General features: G+C 45.5%; 1 protein-coding gene across 4 annotated transcripts in view; it reads left to right on the forward strand.

Annotated features, from left to right (window-relative positions):
- The window catches only part of Adgrf5 (adhesion G protein-coupled receptor F5), a 95,407-nt gene extending 75,775 nt beyond the window's left edge, over positions 1–19,632 (forward strand). For 3 of the 4 annotated variants that reach the window (XM_028887271.2, XM_028887270.2, XM_037200162.1), the window contains 10 exons: positions 60–269; positions 1,671–1,889; positions 5,071–5,226; positions 7,036–7,244; positions 9,107–9,286; positions 12,152–13,555; positions 14,624–14,665; positions 14,759–14,818; positions 16,228–16,312; positions 18,381–19,632. In XM_028887271.2, the coding sequence (XP_028743104.1) occupies positions 60–269; positions 1,671–1,889; positions 5,071–5,226; positions 7,036–7,244; positions 9,107–9,286; positions 12,152–13,555; positions 14,624–14,665; positions 14,759–14,818; positions 16,228–16,312; positions 18,381–18,460 (2,645 nt within the window). In that variant the 3' untranslated portion in view covers positions 18,461–19,632. Of the gene's footprint in view, positions 1–59; positions 270–1,670; positions 1,890–5,070; positions 5,227–7,035; positions 7,245–9,106; positions 9,287–12,151; positions 13,556–14,623; positions 14,666–14,758; positions 14,819–16,227; positions 16,313–17,692; positions 17,760–18,380 lie in introns of all 4 variants that reach the window. The other variant, XM_028887272.2, reaches the window with a different exon arrangement.
- The last annotated feature ends 402 nt before the right edge of the window (positions 19,633–20,034 follow it).

Here is a 20,034-nt window from a genome sequence, read left to right on the forward strand (position 1 = left end):
AACTAAACGCTGGATTTGTTGTCGGTTTTGTCTTGTCTCTTTTGTTTGCATCCCTTCAGCCAACCTAACAATAACCTCGGACCCAATTTCTGTTTCTGAGGGACAACGCTTTTCTATAACATGCACCAGCGATGTGGTTAACTATGATGAGGTATACTGGAACACCTCAGCTGGTATTAAAATCCATCCAAGGTTTTATACCATGGAGAAGTATCAGGATAGAGCGGAGTCGGTGCTGACGGTGCAGACCTCCACCAGGGAGTGGAATGGTAAGTGATGGGCCAGCCCCTGCCGCGGGCTGTGTAGACCCCTGGAAATGTGCACTGACATCAGCTTCCTGTGAAGGCTCTGGCTCGGGACATGCCTCTGATGGCCATGTTAATTGTTCTTTATGGGCAATATGACAAGATAGCATCCAGCCACCTTGTGGATGTAGAAAATGATGCTCAGAGGCAATAATCATCGCGGGGGTACAAGCCAAGTTGTGCAGCATGAAGTTAGTGTCTGAGCCCGCAGCCTACACCCCTGCCATCACGACAATAGGAGTTCTTCCCAAGTCACTTTGCTAGGGCCTGAGAAATGGCTCGGTCAGTAACGCACTTGCCTTGCAAATATAAGGGCCTGAGTTCGATCCCCAGAAGCCTCGTAAAAAGCCCAGCACGGTAGTGACAGCTTACAACCTCAGCAGTGGGACGCAGGGGTGGGGGTGGGGGTCATGACAGGTGGATCCCTGGAGACTTGCTCACCAGCTAGTCTGGCCTGTGTGGCAAACTTCTACTCCAATGAGAGACCCTGTCTCAAAAAAAAAAAAAAAAACAGAGGGGCCCAGGAGGCACAATACTGGAGGTTGTTCTCTGAACTCCACATGTATGTATATATACATACACGTGCATATGTGCATACATGTGCACACACACACACATATATATACACACACAAATAATAATAATACAACTTTACTAGATGCTTGGTACTATACTACCCATATGTGCTATGAAAACTCTAGGAAGTGTTTATTTGTCTAGTTTTAAGTAGAGAAGTATTTGTATTTCCTGTTTATAGCTCTGTGCTGTTCATGTTGCCAGGAGATACAAGTCTTGGAAAGTATAAGGAATTGGTAGACCTGTGTGGTGACAGCTGACATCCATGGATCCTTTAAGATACAATATTCACTGTGCTAAGTACTTAAACATCCAGGGCAGCTGCTTAAGCTGTGGTTTGTCCTCTGGTGCCATGGTGTCCTGGAGCCCAAGGGACCACTCATTTAGACAGACAAGTGGATGTGACACAGTCCTCCATCATGTCCCAGATCTTCAGAAACTCCCTCGTCTCTGCACACCACCAAATCCCCATTCTTTCCTTGGTTGTGGGAGAAGCTCAGAGTAGGAAGTTTGGCACTCAGCTTCATGCTTAACCTTGGATAAGCCACTTGATTTGATTGGTTGGAGTGAATGCATACTTGCAAGAAGGAGAGTTATTGGTTAGTTCTCCAGATGTGTAAAGTACCTAGGAGAGAAGTCAATCAAGCTCTCCCAGCGCCCTTACCCATGTTGGGGAAGGAAGGCTAAGACTCTTCTTATCGTCAGCGATGCTGAGTGAGGACCACATGACAGTGATGCCTTTTAAGATCAAGAACTTCACCCTGCCTCCCTTTTGCTCCCTCCCCGCAGGAACCTACCACTGCATATTTCGATATAAGAATTCATACAGTGTCGCCACCAAAGATGTCACCGTCCACCCACTGCCTCTGGAGTCAGATATCATGATGGATCCTTTGGAAGCCAGTGGTCTGTGCACCAGTTCCCATCAGTTCAAGTGCTGTGTGGAAGAGGAGGAAGGGGAAGAATACTTTGTGACTTTCCATGTCGATTCCTTATCCTTTCCTGCTGGTAAGAGGCAGGCCACCCCATTGTCAGGTCCCATTAGCTCACAGAAATGAGGTTTTATTCTTAAAATAGATATTGAAAAGTTCCCGGAGATGGAGCCTCACTTGCTGTCCAGGAATGCAATCCCCGGTTACTCAGGAAACTGATACAGATGGATTCATGTGCTAGGCCTGCCTGAGCAACATAGGGAATTCAAAGCCAACCTAGGAACTTAGCGAGAGACCCTGTCTCAAACTAAAAGAATGGAAAGAGGCTGAGGATGTAGTTCTGCTTCAGGGCACATCCCAGCATACAGGAGGCCTATGGCATCAGTTCCCTCAGTACTGGATAGAGACTTCATCAGGGATGAAATGTCACGGAGACTTCTTTGTTATCGTGCTTTGGCACATGGCTGATGACTCACTAGTTTGAAGCAGAAACTTTGGGTGGAGCCCATACGTTCTCCATCTCCACTCTCTCACCGTGGCCTACTAGACATTCTGATAACCCCTCCTTCTGTGTCCTAAGATAACTTGATAGAAAATGACCCAGTAATCCTTCTAAATGTGTAACAGGGCCAGCAAGACAGTAAGAGAGAAACAGCCAAGGACCAGAGACAGAAAGAAAGTAAAGTAAGACTCACACTCAAATGAAGGCATTTGCCATTATCAGAATCCCAGAGCCCTGAGCTTCAGGCTCTGGAAGACCTTGCTCTTTAAACTTTTTTAGGCCGGGTGGTGGTGGTGGTGCACAAGACTAGCCTGGTCTACAGAGTGAGTTCCAGGAGAGCCAAAGCAGCACAGAGAAACCCTGTTTTGAAAAACAAACAAAAACAACAACAGAAAACCAAACCAACTCGTTTTAAAGATTTATATTATTTTATGTGTATAAATATTTTTGCCTGCATATGTGTGTATGTATGTGTGTCAGATTTATACAGAGCCTGTGGAAGTTAGAAGAGGATGTTGAGTCACCTGGAACTGGAGTTATCGATGGTTATGAGCCACCACGTGGGTCTGGGAACCAAACCCAGGTGGTCTGAAAGAGCAGCCAGTGCTCTCAACCACTGAGCCATCTCTCCAGCCCGTCTCAGTCCTTTAAATGGTACCCAAGCCTGGTGGGAGCCTACCACATCCCATGCCTGGCACAATGGCAGGATCTTCAAAGGGTATCATGCTCAGTAGAAGACTAGGGCAGAAAAACAAAAATCCATCAGTCATGGTAGAAAGTCTGGCTTCCTCTCTGGGTGGATGCAAGTTCCCCTAAGCGTTGAAACTTCCCTGCTTTCAGCCCACTTTGGATGCTGTTCGTATACTATGTGGTATTTAAGAATGCTATGTTGAGGAGAAATTAGCTTCCGGTTCCTCACTGGCAATCATCTTGCAAAAATAAATAAAACAAAGTTCAAATCCTCTCTTGTCAAAGGTCTCACAACTCCGAATCTCAAATGCACACAGCTTGTTAATTCTTGAGAACAATAGACAAAGAAAAAGGCAAAAAAAAAAAACTTAGCTATGGAGATGGAGAGACGGCTCAGTGGTTGAAAGTGGGGGCTCTCTGCATCCACCACCGCCAGCAGAGCAATGACCCATTGGCGCCAAGAGGCAGTTTGGTTCAACACAACTCAGTAGCTGGTGTTGGTTCAGACTTCAGGAGTCTGACCCTGAGTAGTTTATTTTAGGCATATTTAAACAGCACAATTTGGTGAAAACATCGATGGTGATGATTAATCCCATGTGCACAGTGAGCATACATAAATCTCCTTGAGGACCAAAGTAAGCTAAATAAAGGGCAGACATGACTACATCTTTGTCAAGTACATGTGACACCTTCCGTAACAATAGGTTCTATAGATTGAGAAAAGCAAACTCATGATAAGAGCTTAGGAAAGGATCCAGTGTGGTCTCAGTCACACAGATAGTGCAAAGGTCACCAGGCCATTAACCTCTTCTTCCAACCTTCAGGGCGGATGACAGGTTACACATCCCTTCCTTAAAAGGAACAACTCTGTGTATTCCTGGCTCCCCTAGTGCTTACCTGTGAGCACAAGGACCCCCAGGTCTCCTACAAGTGAAGGCACTTACTGCTCTTGCAGAGGACCTGAGTTTGGCTTTCAGCATCCCCACTGGGCAGCTTACAACCATCTGTAACTCCAGTCCCAGGGCATTCGGCACCCTCTTCTGGCATCTGTGAGATCTTGGCACCTGTGAGATCCTGCATGTACATGATGCACATACAGACAAGCGGACACATATAAATCATAAGTAAATTAATAATAATAATAATAATAATAGTAATAGCAAATAATAATTTAGGTGTTTATTTTAATGTCTAGAAAGGCCTATGCTATATAAAATGCCATGCATATAACACTAAATATCCTAAATGTGTAGCATAGATTGAAAAGGCAGTGAAAATTCAGAAAAGTAAGACTCCAGTTAGATAGAGAAGGCCATGTTGCAGTATTGGATGGCAAAGAATCAACCCAGATAGTGAAGAGTGCCAATATCTCCACATTCTGAGGCTAATATGCATAAACTGGGTGCTTTTCATGTGCCAGATACTGAGACAAGCACTGGGAGACATGAAGATAAATGAGACTGGGTGGGGCACTTCCTTTCCTGGAGCTTCTGGGTTAGTAGAACAGAATGACCTACAGGCAAGGGAGAGGGCTGAGTTGTTAAGAACATATACTGTGCTTGCAGAGTTTGAGTTCAGTTCACAGCAACCACCTTAGGTGGCTCACAACCACCAGCAACTACAGCTCCAGGGTGTCTGGTGCCCTCTTCTGGGCTCTGCAGGTAACTGCACTAACAAGCATACACACACACACACACACCTATGGGTACACATCATTTTTAAAAACTTAAATAAATCTTCAAAATATAGAATAGTCTATAAAGTGGTGGTTATAAATCACTGTGAAGCAGGGTGCAATCAATATGCTGAGCAGGATGTGGGCTCAGACTGGAAATTATGAATGGCCTAGGTGACATTTGGGTTATCATATATTCAAAGATGAATTCAGCTATTCTGAGAGCCAGAGGTTATTTTCACATAAATATGTGAAACCACACTAAAAATAAATGTCACAAATTTCCAAGGAGAATCTGGGGCAGGTTTGTTGGTCTTAGAACATCTTGACAACCTTTGTGTCTTGATTATCCAAGTTGTGAATTCACGTTCTGGATAACACTGTCTTTAGAGAAAGAAGTCAATGGCAAGCAGGCGTGCTACAAATACAGTCTCCCGGCAAACGCACCGCGCTGGTGTCCCCAACACATCGATGTGTTTTGCCACTTTACCAATGCAGCCAACAGTTCAGTCCGGAGCCCACCGATGAAGCTTACCCTTCTTCCAGGTGAGTGCACTGAAATTCCTTTAAAATCATATAATCATGAGCAGAGACGCCTCATTCATTGCCTCCTTCATTTGGCTACTCCATAAATATATGTTAAGTACATTCACTGGGGCAGGCCTCGGGTGAACCATAGGGAATACTAAAAGAAACAGAGGCCATGTTCTCTGGCCTCTAGCCTCGAGGTGAGATAGAGAGATGATTGAAGACACTGTCACAGCTGCTGTGGCAGCTGTAAAGACAGAACTATTGTGGGTGGCCAGAAAGGCTGCTTGGTTTTGGTTTAACTCTGCTGCTGATTGTGGAGAGAGGTCTTAGTAGATGAAGTCGTTCCAGGGCTGAGCCCAGAAGACAGAGTGATTTGCGAGGCAGACTGGGCAGTATCTGTGTCCCGCTGAGATTCCCTAGAGAGAATGTCAAGGGAATGTGTCCTCACTAGCACTCCGTTCCTGAGAGAGAGCCATTTGAAATGAATCGGTGGGAAGAAGAGGTGCCTGCCTTTCCCATCCTCTATCACCACTGGGCCAGTGTGACCTGGCCTATTCTCAAGGTGACTGTGTGACTATTTCTATGTGAGTCCATGTAGAAGAAATCACCCCAGTCACCAGAGAGGCAAAGTAATAAAGATGATTTCTTGAAAATGGGATCCCTATAGACAAAGGTTCCCTAGTTCTTCTACCTAGTTTGTTTGGTTTACTGAACATTCTGTGGACATTCTGGTTCATATTGGTAACTGGGACCTGTCAATCAAAGTGGAAGGCATTATGACCTTAAGACCCTTGGCAAACAGGGTAATCTCTTATTTGGCTGAGCATACATTAAGTTCTTGTTGTTTTCCGTAGTTTAGATTTCCTCTACATCCAAAATGAGAGTCTCAGGGATTAGAGGTGGGCATGAAGCAGAGAGAAAAGCAATTGCAGATTACAGGAATTTGCTGTGGGTTGAAAGCAAGAAGGGGCTTTGGAACACCAGGGACAGAATGAAAGTGTTTAGTTCCCACCAGGCCACTAAGAGCAAAGGCAGTATGAACGCTAGCACCAAAGACTGCAGCCTGATCCTGATTCCTTCTCCCTTCTCTTCCTATAAGTTGTCTCTTTTGAAAATTCGTATACGTGTTTTTAATACTCATGACGGGGCAGGACAGGCAGATCAACGGTAGAGCAATCTCCTGCCGTCCACAGTAGCTCTGACTGCGTGTTGATCACAGCAGCTGAGATGGCATTTCCCCTCACACTCACAAGGTCAATCATCAGCCAGACAGAACTAAAGTGAGATGACTTTACACATGGACAGGCTTCTGAGTGGGGAACTGCCCACTTGTGGCTCCATACTGGTGCTTAGAAATATTCAGAATTCAGAGTGATTTGGATCTCAAGTTTTCAAATTAAAGGTGTTCAACTTCTTTTTTTAAATGTCACTGTAAGTTATCGTTGTAGATGGCACTGTATAACACAAGGACCGTTTCATACAAGTGTGTAGTGTATACTGAGTTTACCCCCAACTTTCATACCCCCCTCTTTCCTTCTCCCCCTCCCCCAATAGTCCTCTTGGTTCCCCTAGATTATTTCATCTCTACATTCATCATATACATATATACATATGTATTATAGATACATGATTTTATGAATCTATATAAAATCTAGGAACCACAAATGAGAGACAATATACAATATTTGTCTGAGAATGGCTTAATGTGCTTAATATGATCATCTCCAGTGGCATCCAGTTGCCCCCAAATGGCATAACTTCATTCTTCTTTATGGCTGAAAGACATTGCTGATGGCCACTTTCATTTCCGTGTTTCTGGCACAGGGGAGAACATCACATGCCGGGATCCTGTGATAGGGATCGGGGAGCCTGGGAAAATCATCCAGAAGCTGTGCCAGTTCTCCAGTGTTTCCAGAAGCCCTGGCCAGATCATCGGTGGGACCATCACGTACAGATGTGTGGGCTCCCAGTGGAAGGAGGAGAAAAGAGGCTGCATCTCGGCCCCCATCAACGGTTTGCTCCGGCTGGCCAAGGTGAACCTGGAACCCTTGACTCCAAGCGCTGGGGAAGGAGCTTCTCTGCGGCTCAGCAGAGTTCTCAGCAATTAGGAAAATGAACCAAGTGATACTTTCTCAGTGATCTCTTTCAAATAGCTCTGATAGCAAGTCGCTATTAGCATTTTCAATCTTATAGAAATAAGATTCAATAACGAATAGTTTAATTAGAAAAATGTTGAAAGTGAACTGCTAGATGACATTGGTGGCCATGTCTCAGTATGAAGTGTTTTAAATAAAACAAATATCTGTGTGTTCACAGAAGGGACACTCATCAAAGTCTTCCTATAGAAGACAGATTTCTTCCAAGTCATTCTTTTTAAAGAGTTAAGAATGTAGAGAGTTAGAAAACAGATATGTACAGTAGATGATACAACCTGTCATCTGAGTAGAGATACTCTGAGACTAAAAGGGGACAACTCTTTTATTTTTATAATAGTATTTTTATGATTAAAATATAATCACACAATTCTACCCCATTCCCTTTCCTTCCTCCAATTCTTCCCATACCTCGTGTTCCCTTTTTCTTTAACTTACGTATTTATGCACACACACACATACACATAACCTTCTCAGTCCACTCACTGTTGCTTATATGTATATGATTTCAGGGTTGACCACTTGATATTGGATAACCAATTAGGAAACGCATCCCTTGGGGAGACTCTTTCGTCTGCTCCCAGCATCTCTTAGTTGCCGGTAGTTTTTCATCTAGGCTCGGGACCCGTGAAATTTCCCCCCTTACACATTAGTGTGTCTGTTATTATTGTCCTTGTGTAGACCTTGCGGGGGCGGGCATGTTATGGAGGTATCATGGGCGAAGCTTCCTTTGTCGTTCCTAGTAGACACCCTCTCACAGCATTTTCCAAGTCCCCTGGCTCTTCTAGTCTTTCTGTCTCCTCTTCCTCAGTGTTTCCTAGGCCTTACACAAAGGAGTTGTGTTGTAGATGTATCTACTGGGCTGGATGCCCCATGCTGAGTTATTTTCTGCATTTTGACCAGTTATGGGTTTCTATAATCGTTTATGCCTGTTGCAAAGAGAAGTTTTGTTTGTGTGGGTTAGAAGCGACACTTATCTGTGGGTCCATGGGTAAGAATTTAAAAAGCAGTTAGGAGTTATGTGGTTTAGTGAAATGGTAGTGTACACTTCTCCTCAAGGTCTGTGACCTCACTGGCCCAGTTGACTAGGTTTCTCGTATTAGGCATAATTTCGCTCCTGTTGAATGAGCTCTAATTCCTATCATACGGTGATGGGTTACTGTCAAGATATGAATGCCACTGTTGCAGTACTAGTGATGTCTTGCCACAGTGGTCCCTTTTGAGGTTCATAGGCTTCACAGCTACATAGGACTACAGTTCACTTCACTCCCTTGGCACCTTGCATAGGACCTTTCAGGACTATGAAAGTAAAAGAGGACACTCCTAATAATTATATTGAGATAACAGATATAGAACAATAAAACAGGGGGGACAATCACAACCACAATCAGAAGTATCAGCAGTACACAGGGGAAAAAGAATGGTAGGTGTGTTTCCATATGGACAAGTGACGAGTTTGGTTTACTTTAACCCTGTAGCAATCACATATATTATTCCTTTGTTTCTAGTTAGATTTCAGGTTGGCCTGTGTTTGACTCTTTGCTTTCTATATGCATGAAGTCTTAAGTTTTTTTCATCCTGAGGGGCATGCACAGACAGTTTAAGGGGCAAAGGCTTCAACTTACAATGTAGACTATTGATTATGGACATTGAGAAAAAAAAAAAAGGAGACCATAGCTTCCAGATAACCAGGATGAAAACATCTTCATTTGTTCTGCCTTTTTTTTTTTTTTTTTAACTAGGCATTGATCAAGAGCCCCTCACAGGACCAGAAGCTCCCTATATACCTGAGGGACCTTTCTGTTAGTTCTGTGAAGGAGGAACAGGATATCCGCTCATCTCCAGGGAGCCTGGGAGCCGTCATTAGCATCCTTGATTTGCTCGCAACAGTTCCAACCCAAGTGACTTCAGAAATGATGAGGGTAAGTGCCCTTAAGCCTTGTGAGAGTTTGGGGTCTTACTTTCTTACACCCCTGGACTTGTGCTCAAGAAGCATTCCTTCTTCCCATGAAGATTCTTCTTTTCCAGAGCACTGATTTGGATATGAGAATAGCAAAGCATGCTCTGCAGGCTACGACTTCTACATTAGAAGGGTCTCAGTTTCTTTAAAGAATCTCTGTTTTTGTTTCTTTGTTTAAATGGAATGAGTCCCTAATAGTTTTCTAGGAAAACTAGGAATTAAGAGAGTTACAAAGTATCTACAAGGTGGGTGTGATGGTGCCAACTTGGCATCTAGGAGGCAGGGCTTTTGACACACCTGTGAAAGATCGGCTGGGCTAAGGTCAATGTAGCTGAAAGTTTTTCTGTGTCCTGCCTGGCCTGCGGTCAGGACAAAAACATCTAACTACAGGCTAGCTTCAGAGAAGGTCTGTGAGAGACTGTCTTCATTAAATTAATTAATATAGGAAGACCCATCTTAATTGTGGGGAGCACCATTCCCTAGGCTAGGGATCCTGGGTTATATAGGAGTAGAGGATGTGAGCTGAGCACGTGCGTGCTCGCATTAATCCGTAGCTCTCAGCTCTTGACTGTAGATATAATGTGTCCAGTTCTCTTAAGCTCCTGCTGATGTCACTTCTCTGCCATGATGGGCTGTAATCTGGAATTGTAGGCCCCTAAGTTGTTTTTGTCAGGGCATTTTGTCACAGCAACACTTTTTACAGCAACAGAAAGGAAATCAAGACAAGATTCTCACAGGTCTTGCATTGAATGCGAACTGTGAGGTACTTGTTGTTTTGCGAAAAAGGAAAAGTCCTAAGAGTTCAAATGGAGAGGCTTTAATGAAGGGAGACAGAATAAAATATGTGAGGGGTGGCAGGGCACTCAGAGACCAGCGCCTTTATAAGCTATTACCACACTATAGACAAAAGATTGGAAATCACACAACTGGAGTCCCGTGAGAGCTGAAGTTTTGGAGGAGAGCACTCTCCTCACAAGCTATAGATTTTGAAGTCCAGTGTGGCTTTTACCAGAGTCAAGCTTGGGAGGAAGGGAAGAGGGCAAGGGGACACTATGGGTAATTATGTCAACTTCTCTTGCTCTCATCTTCCTGCCGCCTGCCCCCTAGTGACCAAGCCCAACAAGAGGCCAGCAAGCATGGAACACAGTAGCAACGCTTTATGTTTGTTTATGGGTAGGGACAACACAACCAGGAACCATGGGTTGGGTGGCTTAGGCAGTAGTGTCACTGTTCTAGATGTGAATCATGCTCGCTACGAAGGTGCTGGAAGAGTCTTTCTTTCCTTCTTCAGCTTCTGGGGAAAACATTCATACTTTAGATCCTGCAGCACCCTCCAATCTCTGTCCTATCCCTTTTCTCTTCTGTGTTTTGTGAAGATATTCTTGGAGTTGGGAGCCATCCAGATAATGCAGAACAAATCTTGTCCTAGGTTCATTGTTGTTGTGATAAACACCATACCCAGAGGCAACTTGGGGGAGGGAAGGGTTCATTGCAGCTCACAGAGGAAGTGAGGGCAGGAACTTGAGGCAGGAACCAGAGAGGAATGCTGCTTGGTGGTTCACGGGCTCCTGCTTAGCTGGCTTCATTATATAGCTCAGGACCACCTGCCCAGGGAATGGCATTGCCCACAGTGGACTGGGCCCTCCTGCATCAGTTAAGGCAACCAAGACAGTTCCTCACAGGCGTGCCCACCTGCCATTCTGCTCTAAGCAATTCAACGATTGAGACTTCTTCTCAGACAACACTTGTGACTCTAGGCTGTGTCAAGTTGGCAGCTAAAGCTGACTAGAGCAGATCTCTAATGCAATTACATTTGTAAAGGCTCTCCATCCACATAAGGTCACATTCCCAAGGATTGGGTATCAGGATATACCCTGTTAGAGGCTGCCACTCAACCTGTTCCATGGGCTTATTCTCCTATAGGTCAGACAAAAAAAATAGGGAGAATAACTATTTTCAAGAGAAGGGAATGAACGAGAAGCACTGGGCCCAAACTTAAGAAAAAGAGAAAGAAATTGTTTATCAGAAAACAAAACTGCCCTTGGAAACACTCCCATAGCTTATTTGATGCTCAGGGCTAGAGCAGGTCTTCTGAGACTTGTGCTGGTGACAATGCCCCCCTCCCCACCCCCACGCAAAAGCCTTCACAGGCTTGTGATTTAAAGTCAAGTCAACCAAGGCCCTGGAGAGATGTTTGCAAAGTGTTTACCAAGCAAGTGTGAGACTCTGAGTTCAGTCCCCAGAACCCCTGTAGAGAAGCTGGGCACAAGGCTTGACCCCCACCCCACTCCCCACCCCTAGTGCTGGGGACAGAGGAGGATCAATCCTCGGAGTATATCAGCCATGCAATCGTGCCGAATCAGTGAGCTCCAGATTCAGTGAGAGATCCTGTGGACAGATGTTGTGAAAGAGACCCAATGTTAACCTCTGGCCAACGTCAACCTCAGTACCTTCATGCATATATATGTATACCCATAAGCATACATATACAAAAATACAATAAGAACCAAAAAAAAAAAATCAAAAGACAAAAAACAAGAAATAAGATCCCTCCCGGCCAACTAAATAGGTCTTAGTAGTGATGGAGATGATTCTCATAGTCATTGTTACTAAATGCTCAGGAAAGTCCCACAGCCTTGTACTCCCTGCCTCTGTCATGCTCTGTCCTGAGAAAGCAGGGGACAGATCTTCTCTGCTTGTGATGCTTTCGATTCTCTGCTTTCCCCCTTTGCTTATAGATGCCAACCAGTACCCAGAGAAATGCTGTTTTGCCTCTTTTATCTTGAAAAAATGGTTTGGTTGCCCCCCCCTCCAATGTCGCCTACAGGATATCCTTGCTACCATCAATGTCATCTTAGACAAGTCCACCTTGAACTCCTGGGAGAAGTTACGACAGCAACAGAACAATCAGAGCTCTCAGTTCCTGCATTCCGTGGAAAGGTTTACCAAAGCATTGCAGCTGGGAGACCACACCCCTCCATTCCTCTTCCACCCCAATGTTCAGATGAAGAGCATGGTCATAAAACATGGCCGCCCCCAAGTCTACCAACAGAAGTTTGTCTTCACAGACTCTGACCTGTGGGGTGATGTTGCCATTGATGAGTGTCAGCTGGAAAGCCTGCAGCCGGAGTCATCGATTGTCACTGTGGCTTTCCCGACTCTCAAAGCCATCCTTGCCAAGGATGCACAGAAAAAGACAGCTTCCAACAGCTTAGTGATGACCACCACCGTCAGCCACAGCATCAGCAAGCCGTTTAGGATCGCCATGACTTTTAAGAACAGCCGTCGTGCAGGCGGCACGCCGCAGTGTGTCTTCTGGAACTTCAGCCTTGACAATTATGCAGGGGGGTGGGACAGCAGTGGCTGTTCTGTGGAGGATGATGGTCGGGGCACCAGGGACAGGGTCTTCTGCAAGTGTAACCACCTGACCTCATTCTCCATCCTCATGTCCCCAGACTCCCCAGATCCAGGATCTCTCCTAAAAGTACTTCTGGATATCATTTCTTACATCGGGTTGGGCTTTTCCATCTTCAGCTTAGCGGCCTGTCTGGTCGTGGAAACCATGGTGTGGAAATCAGTGACCAAGAATCGGACTTCCTATATGCGCCACATCTGCATAGTTAACATTGCTTTTTGCCTTCTGATTGCTGACGTCTGGTTCATTGTGGCCGGTGCTATCCATGATGGTTACTACCCACTCAACGAAACCGCCTGCGTGGCTGCCACCTTCTTCATTCACTTCTTCTACCTCAGTGTCTTCTTCTGGATGCTGACCCTGGGCCTCATGCTCTTCTACCGCCTCATTTTTATTCTACATGATGCAAGCAAGTCCACCCAAAAAGCCCTGGCCTTTTCTCTAGGCTATGGCTGTCCACTCATTATCTCCTCCATCACAGTGGGGGTTACCCAGCCACAGGAAGTCTACATGAGGAAGAATGCGTGTTGGCTCAACTGGGAGGACACCAGAGCACTCCTGGCTTTTGCCATCCCGGCACTGATGATTGTCGTGGTGAACGTGAGCATCACAGTTGTGGTCATCACCAAGATCCTGAGGCCTTCCATCGGAGACAAGCCAGGCAAGCAGGAGAAGAGCAGCCTGTTCCAGATCAGCAAGAGCATCGGGGTCCTCACGCCCCTCTTGGGGCTCACTTGGGGTTTCGGTCTTGCCACAGTGATCCAGGGGAGTAATGCTGTGTTCCACATCATATTTACCCTCCTCAATGCCTTCCAGGTAAGCCATATATCCAGGCACCAGGATCTCAGGAAATGCCCCTTCTTGTGGGATGAACTAATGATAGAAACACAAACAAGAGGAGGAATGGGGAAGGGTTTGAATGCACAGGAGACCTAAGCGTCAGAAAGCAGTAATTGCAAGCACTCTGCCTCCGTGGAACCTTGAACCTTTTATCACCTGCATTATGACTGGGTTCCCAATGTCCCCATAGTACAATTAGGACGAGAGTCACCCTTCTAAACTAGATGATGCTGTTTACTCAAGATAATCTTGCCCTAGTCTTACATTTTGAGTAAGAATAGTGCTGTCACTAAGTCAAGTCATGGCTCTAGCTAGTCTCTGTGAGCATAACCAAGCTCTGGCTTTGTGAGAACAGACTTCCTGTTGGCCACTGTATCCTCCCATCTGATACAGTGCCTGATAAAGACCTTGGTCCAAGGTAGGTTCTCAAAAGCCAATGGAAGCCATGAGTACCATGTGGTTCCCCCAGAAAAACACATGGAAGAATGAAGGCCCTGCATACGCCAATCTATCTGGTGGTGTTAGGGTGAAGACATTTCTTTGATCTCCCGTGGTATGTAGTCACTTACAGTGGAGGCCGGTTTGTTAGATGAGCTGTAAGAGAAAGACAAGCGACAGGGAAGCATCTTGCCCCTGGGTGCTTGTGACGAAACCCTATGAGCCCCAAGTCCGACCACGGTGTGTGATGAGCTACAAGTTCTTAGCTAATGGTTTTCAAGATATGCTCCCAGGGAAGGAAATATCTCATGCCATGATTGTCTTCACAACCTAGGGGGATAAGTAAGGAATAATGTCGATTGGAGAAGTGTATTAGCATAACCCTGTTCGCAGTCAGAGGAAAACAGAAATGATTGCCCTGGCAGCTATTGTTTAAGGCCCCCTACTGTGTAGTGTTGTATCACTTAATGTCATCTTGTTCTGGACTCATCACACCCACTCAGAGGGGGAAAGAGGTGGGGCAGACTCAACAGCGGCTTACTAACGCTTTCTGTGGAACTGGATGATGGTGTGCCATTAAAATGCGGTCCTTAATCCTCTCCACAGGGACTCTTCATTCTCCTCTTTGGCTGCCTCTGGGATCAGAAGGTAAGAACAGAGATGGGATCATGTGTCTGGCAAGGTCTAACATGCCCAAACGGAGTCTATTGAATTGACACTGGTTTCTTTTAAACGATGTAGGTGCAGGAAGCCCTGCTGAATAAGTTTTCATTGTCAAGGTGGTCTTCTCAGCACTCAAAGGTAAGCCTGGTCCTGAAGAGACTTTACCCTCATGGACTCCATTAATGCGATCCCAGGAAGTAGACTAACTCTTACCTTGGGGTTGTGGTCAGTTGGGCAAAACATAAAGAAACCCCTCTGCTTCCGTGACTAATTCCAGCTCTCCGTCATTTAGTTCCACAGAAAGCATTAGCAAGCAGATGTTAAGTCTTTCCCAGCTCTTTCCCTATTTTAGTGGATGTGATGAGTCCAGGGCATGATGATACAGCAGTTACACAGGGAGGGCCTTAAATGACAGTCAGTGACTACTGCTTCTTGCCACAGTCTCTGATTCGATGTGCCACACACATCTCTTGAACATGTGACTCCACAGCTTTCGATGGCAGAGAATCTGAAGATGATATCTAAGCCAGAGCAGTGGTGCATATTTGGGGTTTTTTCTGTTTGTTTGTTTTTTTTTTTTTTTTGTTTTTCAAGACAGGGTTTCTCTGTGTAGTTTTGGTGCCTGTCCTGGATCTCACGTTGTAGACCAGGCTGGCCTCGAACACATAGAGATCTGCATGGCTCTGCCTCCCTAGTGCTGGGATTAAAGGTGTGCGCCACTGCCGCCCGGCTGATGCATACTTGTAATCCCAGCACTCAGTAGGATCTCCGTGAGTTGGAGACCAGCCTGGGCTGCTTAGCAAGTAACCAACCCCAGGACAACTAGGTCTAAATAGTGAGACCCTGTCTCAGAACCCAATACCAACAGCAACACTATAGAGCCCTTTAGGTGAAAATCAAATTCTCAGTGAGAAGCTTCTGGGTAGAATTCAAGGAATTAGAAAAAAACAATGTAAGAAATCATAATGAACATTTCTATAGTTCATTCTTTTAGAGTGCAACTGCTGTCCTTGAATATGATTGGCTACCTTTCATATGCCAAAAGGTACTGGAAAAAAAAAACTAACAGTAAAGTTAAAGAAAAAAATTAAGTACAAAACATTAAGACATGTATTTAAGCAAGAATACAACTTAGCTTATGATTAGTCTGTAAAAAGAGCTAAACTGGTTTCTTAGCAAAGAAAGATAAAACAGAGAAAGGGGAGGGGAGGGAGAAGGGGGAGGGAAGGATGTATGCAGAGAAGAGGAAGTAAGGGAAGAAGGAAGAAAAAATGAGGAACAGACAAAGAGAAGGAGGGAGGGGAAGGAGACAGGGAGGGAGAGAGGAAGAATGGGGAGGCAGGGCTGAAGAAGGAGTGAGAACGCAACTTGTATATATTTGCAATCTCTTCGGTTCAGAGTGCACCACTCGACCTAAGGGACAGAGTTAGGAACACATGAAAGCGACCCCTAGAAGGCAGTAAGCCACCGGCCCCCCCAAGAGATCCAAACAGCGCTGGTCTCCCAGACTTGCTTTGTGACTGTCTTTTCTTCCCTCTCTCTTGTAGTCAACATCCCTGGGTTCATCGACGCCTGTGTTTTCTATGAGTTCTCCAATATCCAGAAGATTTAATAATCTTTTTGGTAAAACAGGTACGTAGTGACTGCTAGGTGCTCTCAGGTGGACCAGATCAGACTGGCCCTGACCTAGTACCTCTGCTTCCACCCCCATTTCCTGGCAGGGACCTCAACAACTGTGTTTAGGGTTAGAGATTGAATCCAGGAACTTGCTTATATGTTCACAAGCGACCAGGAGCTTGCTAAAGAAGGGCAGCTACTCTAAACGGACAAGTAATGGAAGCTCATGAAGATTTCTAGAATCTTGACAAGCCTCAGAGATCTATCAAATAGAAACAGTATCTGCAAGTTTCTGGGCTTGTCCAGCATAGAATTCTTTGTATCATGTTAAGTAGTAGACGCATCACTTTTCTGTGTCGTGCAAAGAATCAAAGTGGAAAATTTGATTACAGGATTCAGCTCAGTGTGGTTCCTCCCACTTATAGAGAAGGTTTGTTCCATACGTTGACATTTACAAACTGGGGAAACATACATGAGCCATCACCCGGGCTAGACAGTCTATTAGATAAACATAAGTTCTACCTGGGAAATAGGAAATGAACAGTGTTAACGAGTTCACAGCTGGTCTCGGCTAATCAGAATGTAAAACTCAGTCCCAACCACTGCCTCCCACAGCACAGCCCCATCACATTGCCTCGACAGGACAGTCCTATCACACTTTTGCCCCCATGGGACAGTCCCCTCACACCATCCCCATGGAGCAGTCCTGTTTACACAGACCCCTCACAACACATTTCCATCACACTGCCCCTCCCACAAGAAAATGAGCACACACGTGCCTTCCATTTCATTTTTCTCAGTGTCGGGGATCAAATGGAGGTTTTCAAGCATGCTAAGCAAACACTCTACCATGGAACCGCCTCCCAGCCTCATGTCCATCTCTTTAAAACCAGATCTCATAATTGCAAGCTTAGATTGTGCTCTCTTCCAGACTCTGGGCATCATACATTTGCTATCAAATATATCTGAATCTGAATATTCTGAGAAGTCCATGGAGACCGAATCCCCACTGGATATAGTGGAGAATTGGGGAATCACTCCAGAGACGAGAGAATTGTCCCTTTTCACTTCAAATGTCACTAATTTGACCCCATATGAAATGACTGAGTCTTTGGAATATTACTGGACTTCCTGAGCATTTAGCATTTCCAATGAAGTGAGCAGAAATTATTAAGTAATCCACTGAATCTGAACTTTGCAAAATATCAGGCCAATAGAATACACTCTTTAATTGTGAATGATCTGGATCTAAGTTGGGAGGTGGGCTTTGTTCCTGGGGTGTCGGGGCCTGAGGTTCCTGGTCCCCGCTCTTGCATGGGCCATCAGTACAGCCCTGCTCCGGATAATTTTTTTTTGGTGGGGGCTAATTCCTGTAACTTTGGTTTATGTTGTCAGCAGCCCCAAAGGTCCCCCCAGACAGTGATGGAAACCCTGTTAGCAGTGGCAGTTCATCATACTGATGGTAGGGTAGTCACTTCGGCCCTTCCCTTGCCCAGTGTGTGTTCTCTGTCTTCCTCGTGCACAGCGCCTGCCATCTGCCCACACAAGGCTGAGCGGTCCCACCCGCTGCCCTCCCCACTCTGCTGGTCCCCGGTACTTCCGTTGGTATCTGTCACTTCTTCCCACCCTGCCTCTTCCTCCCTTACAATTATTCTTCCTTTCCCTTGTCTTCCCCTTATGAACCTTCGGCTCAATGGCTAGCTCCTTCCTACAAACTTCCCCAAATCAAGATAAACATGGGGACCAAGAAGTTTTCTTCATATAGAAGCCCCCAGCTCCATGCATGTGGGCGCTTAGGGAGAGGCTGCCCACGTTGAGATCTTCCTGTCTTGTGTGGAAATCTGGCTGCTGGTGTGTCGGGGAGTAGTTAGTGCTTGGTGGCTGCTGTGCATGCTTGAGGACAGCACTTCTGGCGTTGTTTCTCGGGCACTCTGGGTTAGGGAGGAGGGCAGGCCTGGGTTGGTTTCCAGGCATGACTGCTGGACCAGAGCGCATCTTGGTTCGTTAGAAGATGTTCACATCCCACAGTGTGTGAAAGTTTGACTTTGAGGCTGAAATGCTGCTTTGCCTTCTTCTTTTGCAGGAACATATAACGTTTCCACCCCAGAAACAACCAGTTCATCTGTGGAAAATTCATCCAGTGCCTATTCACTGCTTAACTAGGACCAGACAAAACCAAGTCCTCAGAGCATCTCAGAAACAGGGCACATGCCGAGAAAAGGGGCCCATCCAAAACTCTGGGTAAAGTGTTCTCTCCGCGGACTTCTGGGGGCAGATGCTGAAGAGACTCAGTAGAGAAGACCCTTTGTTTTGTAAAGACAGACTAAAAGCAATTACTATGTTTATTTTTGTTTTCACCCCTATCCCTTATATAATGCCAAATATGTATAGTATTTAAAAGAAACCCCCTAGGGCCCAACTTTTCTATATGTATTGTAAAATAGAATTTTGAAGAGAGTTTTTGCCCCACCCCACCCCTCATTGGCTACAAATATAAGTGTTGATTGGAGTTGTAAGTAAAAGGCTAGTATTCCGGTGTTCAGGGAATTCAGGGAACAAAGAAAGGGTGAGAAGAAGGAAGGAAGGAAGGAAGGAAGGAAGGAAGGAAGGAAGGAAGGAAGAATGTAGAAAACATTAGGGAGCACATTTTAAGGTTTCCACATCAAGCTCTAATATGATCACTCAGCACTGAGAATGAAAATCTATGCCTCAAAACTGGACAATGAAATCAAGTCAGGGGGGCCAAGGTAAGCACATTCCTGATGTTTCCCTAGTTTAAAGGGTAGAGTCAAAGACAGAGGAGAAAATAGGAAGGAAATCATGCCATGAGGATGCTTCTGACTGGATGATGATATTTGCGAGCAATGCGCCCAAGGAGATCCATGTCCTCATGACAAGGACGTGCATATGAACCTTTGCATGCCAAGGCCTGAGCAAAGTAAGATGAGCACACAGGAAATCGGACAGCAACTCTGTCAGGTATTCAAGTAAGGATTCATCTCTCATGGTTTGTCAGGAAAGCACTGTGGGAAAGTTGGTTTGACATTTTGGAAGCAATGCGTGTATCTGTATATATTGTACCCAGTTACTGACAAATTTCATATATTGCACTGAACTCAGACTCCCACATGTCTTACGTGTAACAGCTTTTCCAGGTACTTTCTGTGCGTTATAGATTTTAATAACTGTGTAGCGTGTACATTTTTTTTTATTGCCTCTGTGACTTCATCCTGACTGTGGAGATGATGGCCCCGGTGGGCTATACCGCTTGCCGTGTACTAGCTCTTCCCGGTTTCCTGTGTTTCCAGACCAATATACATCCAGAGTTTCTGTGGTCTGATTCGTGTTTATTACAGCCACTTGGAAGGCTTCTGGAGAAAAGCATACAGTAGGCTTTTCTGTGCTATATACAACACTTTGTGTGTTTTGACTAATACTCCAGAATACAGTCCATGTGGTGGGGAGAGCGTGGCTGTGGGGCGTGAGGCCAGCCCCTCACACTGCTTGCCCCCTCGGCAGTCCGGAAATAAAGAACAGGAGGTGGGCAAGGCTAGGAGAACTCACAGCCCTCCCCCAGGGACACACTTCCTCTAGCCCGCTCTACTTCCTAAAGGTTCCATAACCTTCTCAAACAGCACCGACAACGGGGTGGGGTTGGGGGTCAAGGGTTCAAATACAGGAGCCTATGGGGGACATTTCACATTCAACAACAAGCAGCAGGCTCTTCAGGGTGGATG

The sequence above is a fragment of the Peromyscus leucopus genome, chromosome 16_21 (genome assembly GCF_004664715.2).
Source record: "Peromyscus leucopus breed LL Stock chromosome 16_21, UCI_PerLeu_2.1, whole genome shotgun sequence".
Classification (NCBI taxonomy): domain Eukaryota; kingdom Metazoa; phylum Chordata; class Mammalia; order Rodentia; family Cricetidae; genus Peromyscus; species Peromyscus leucopus.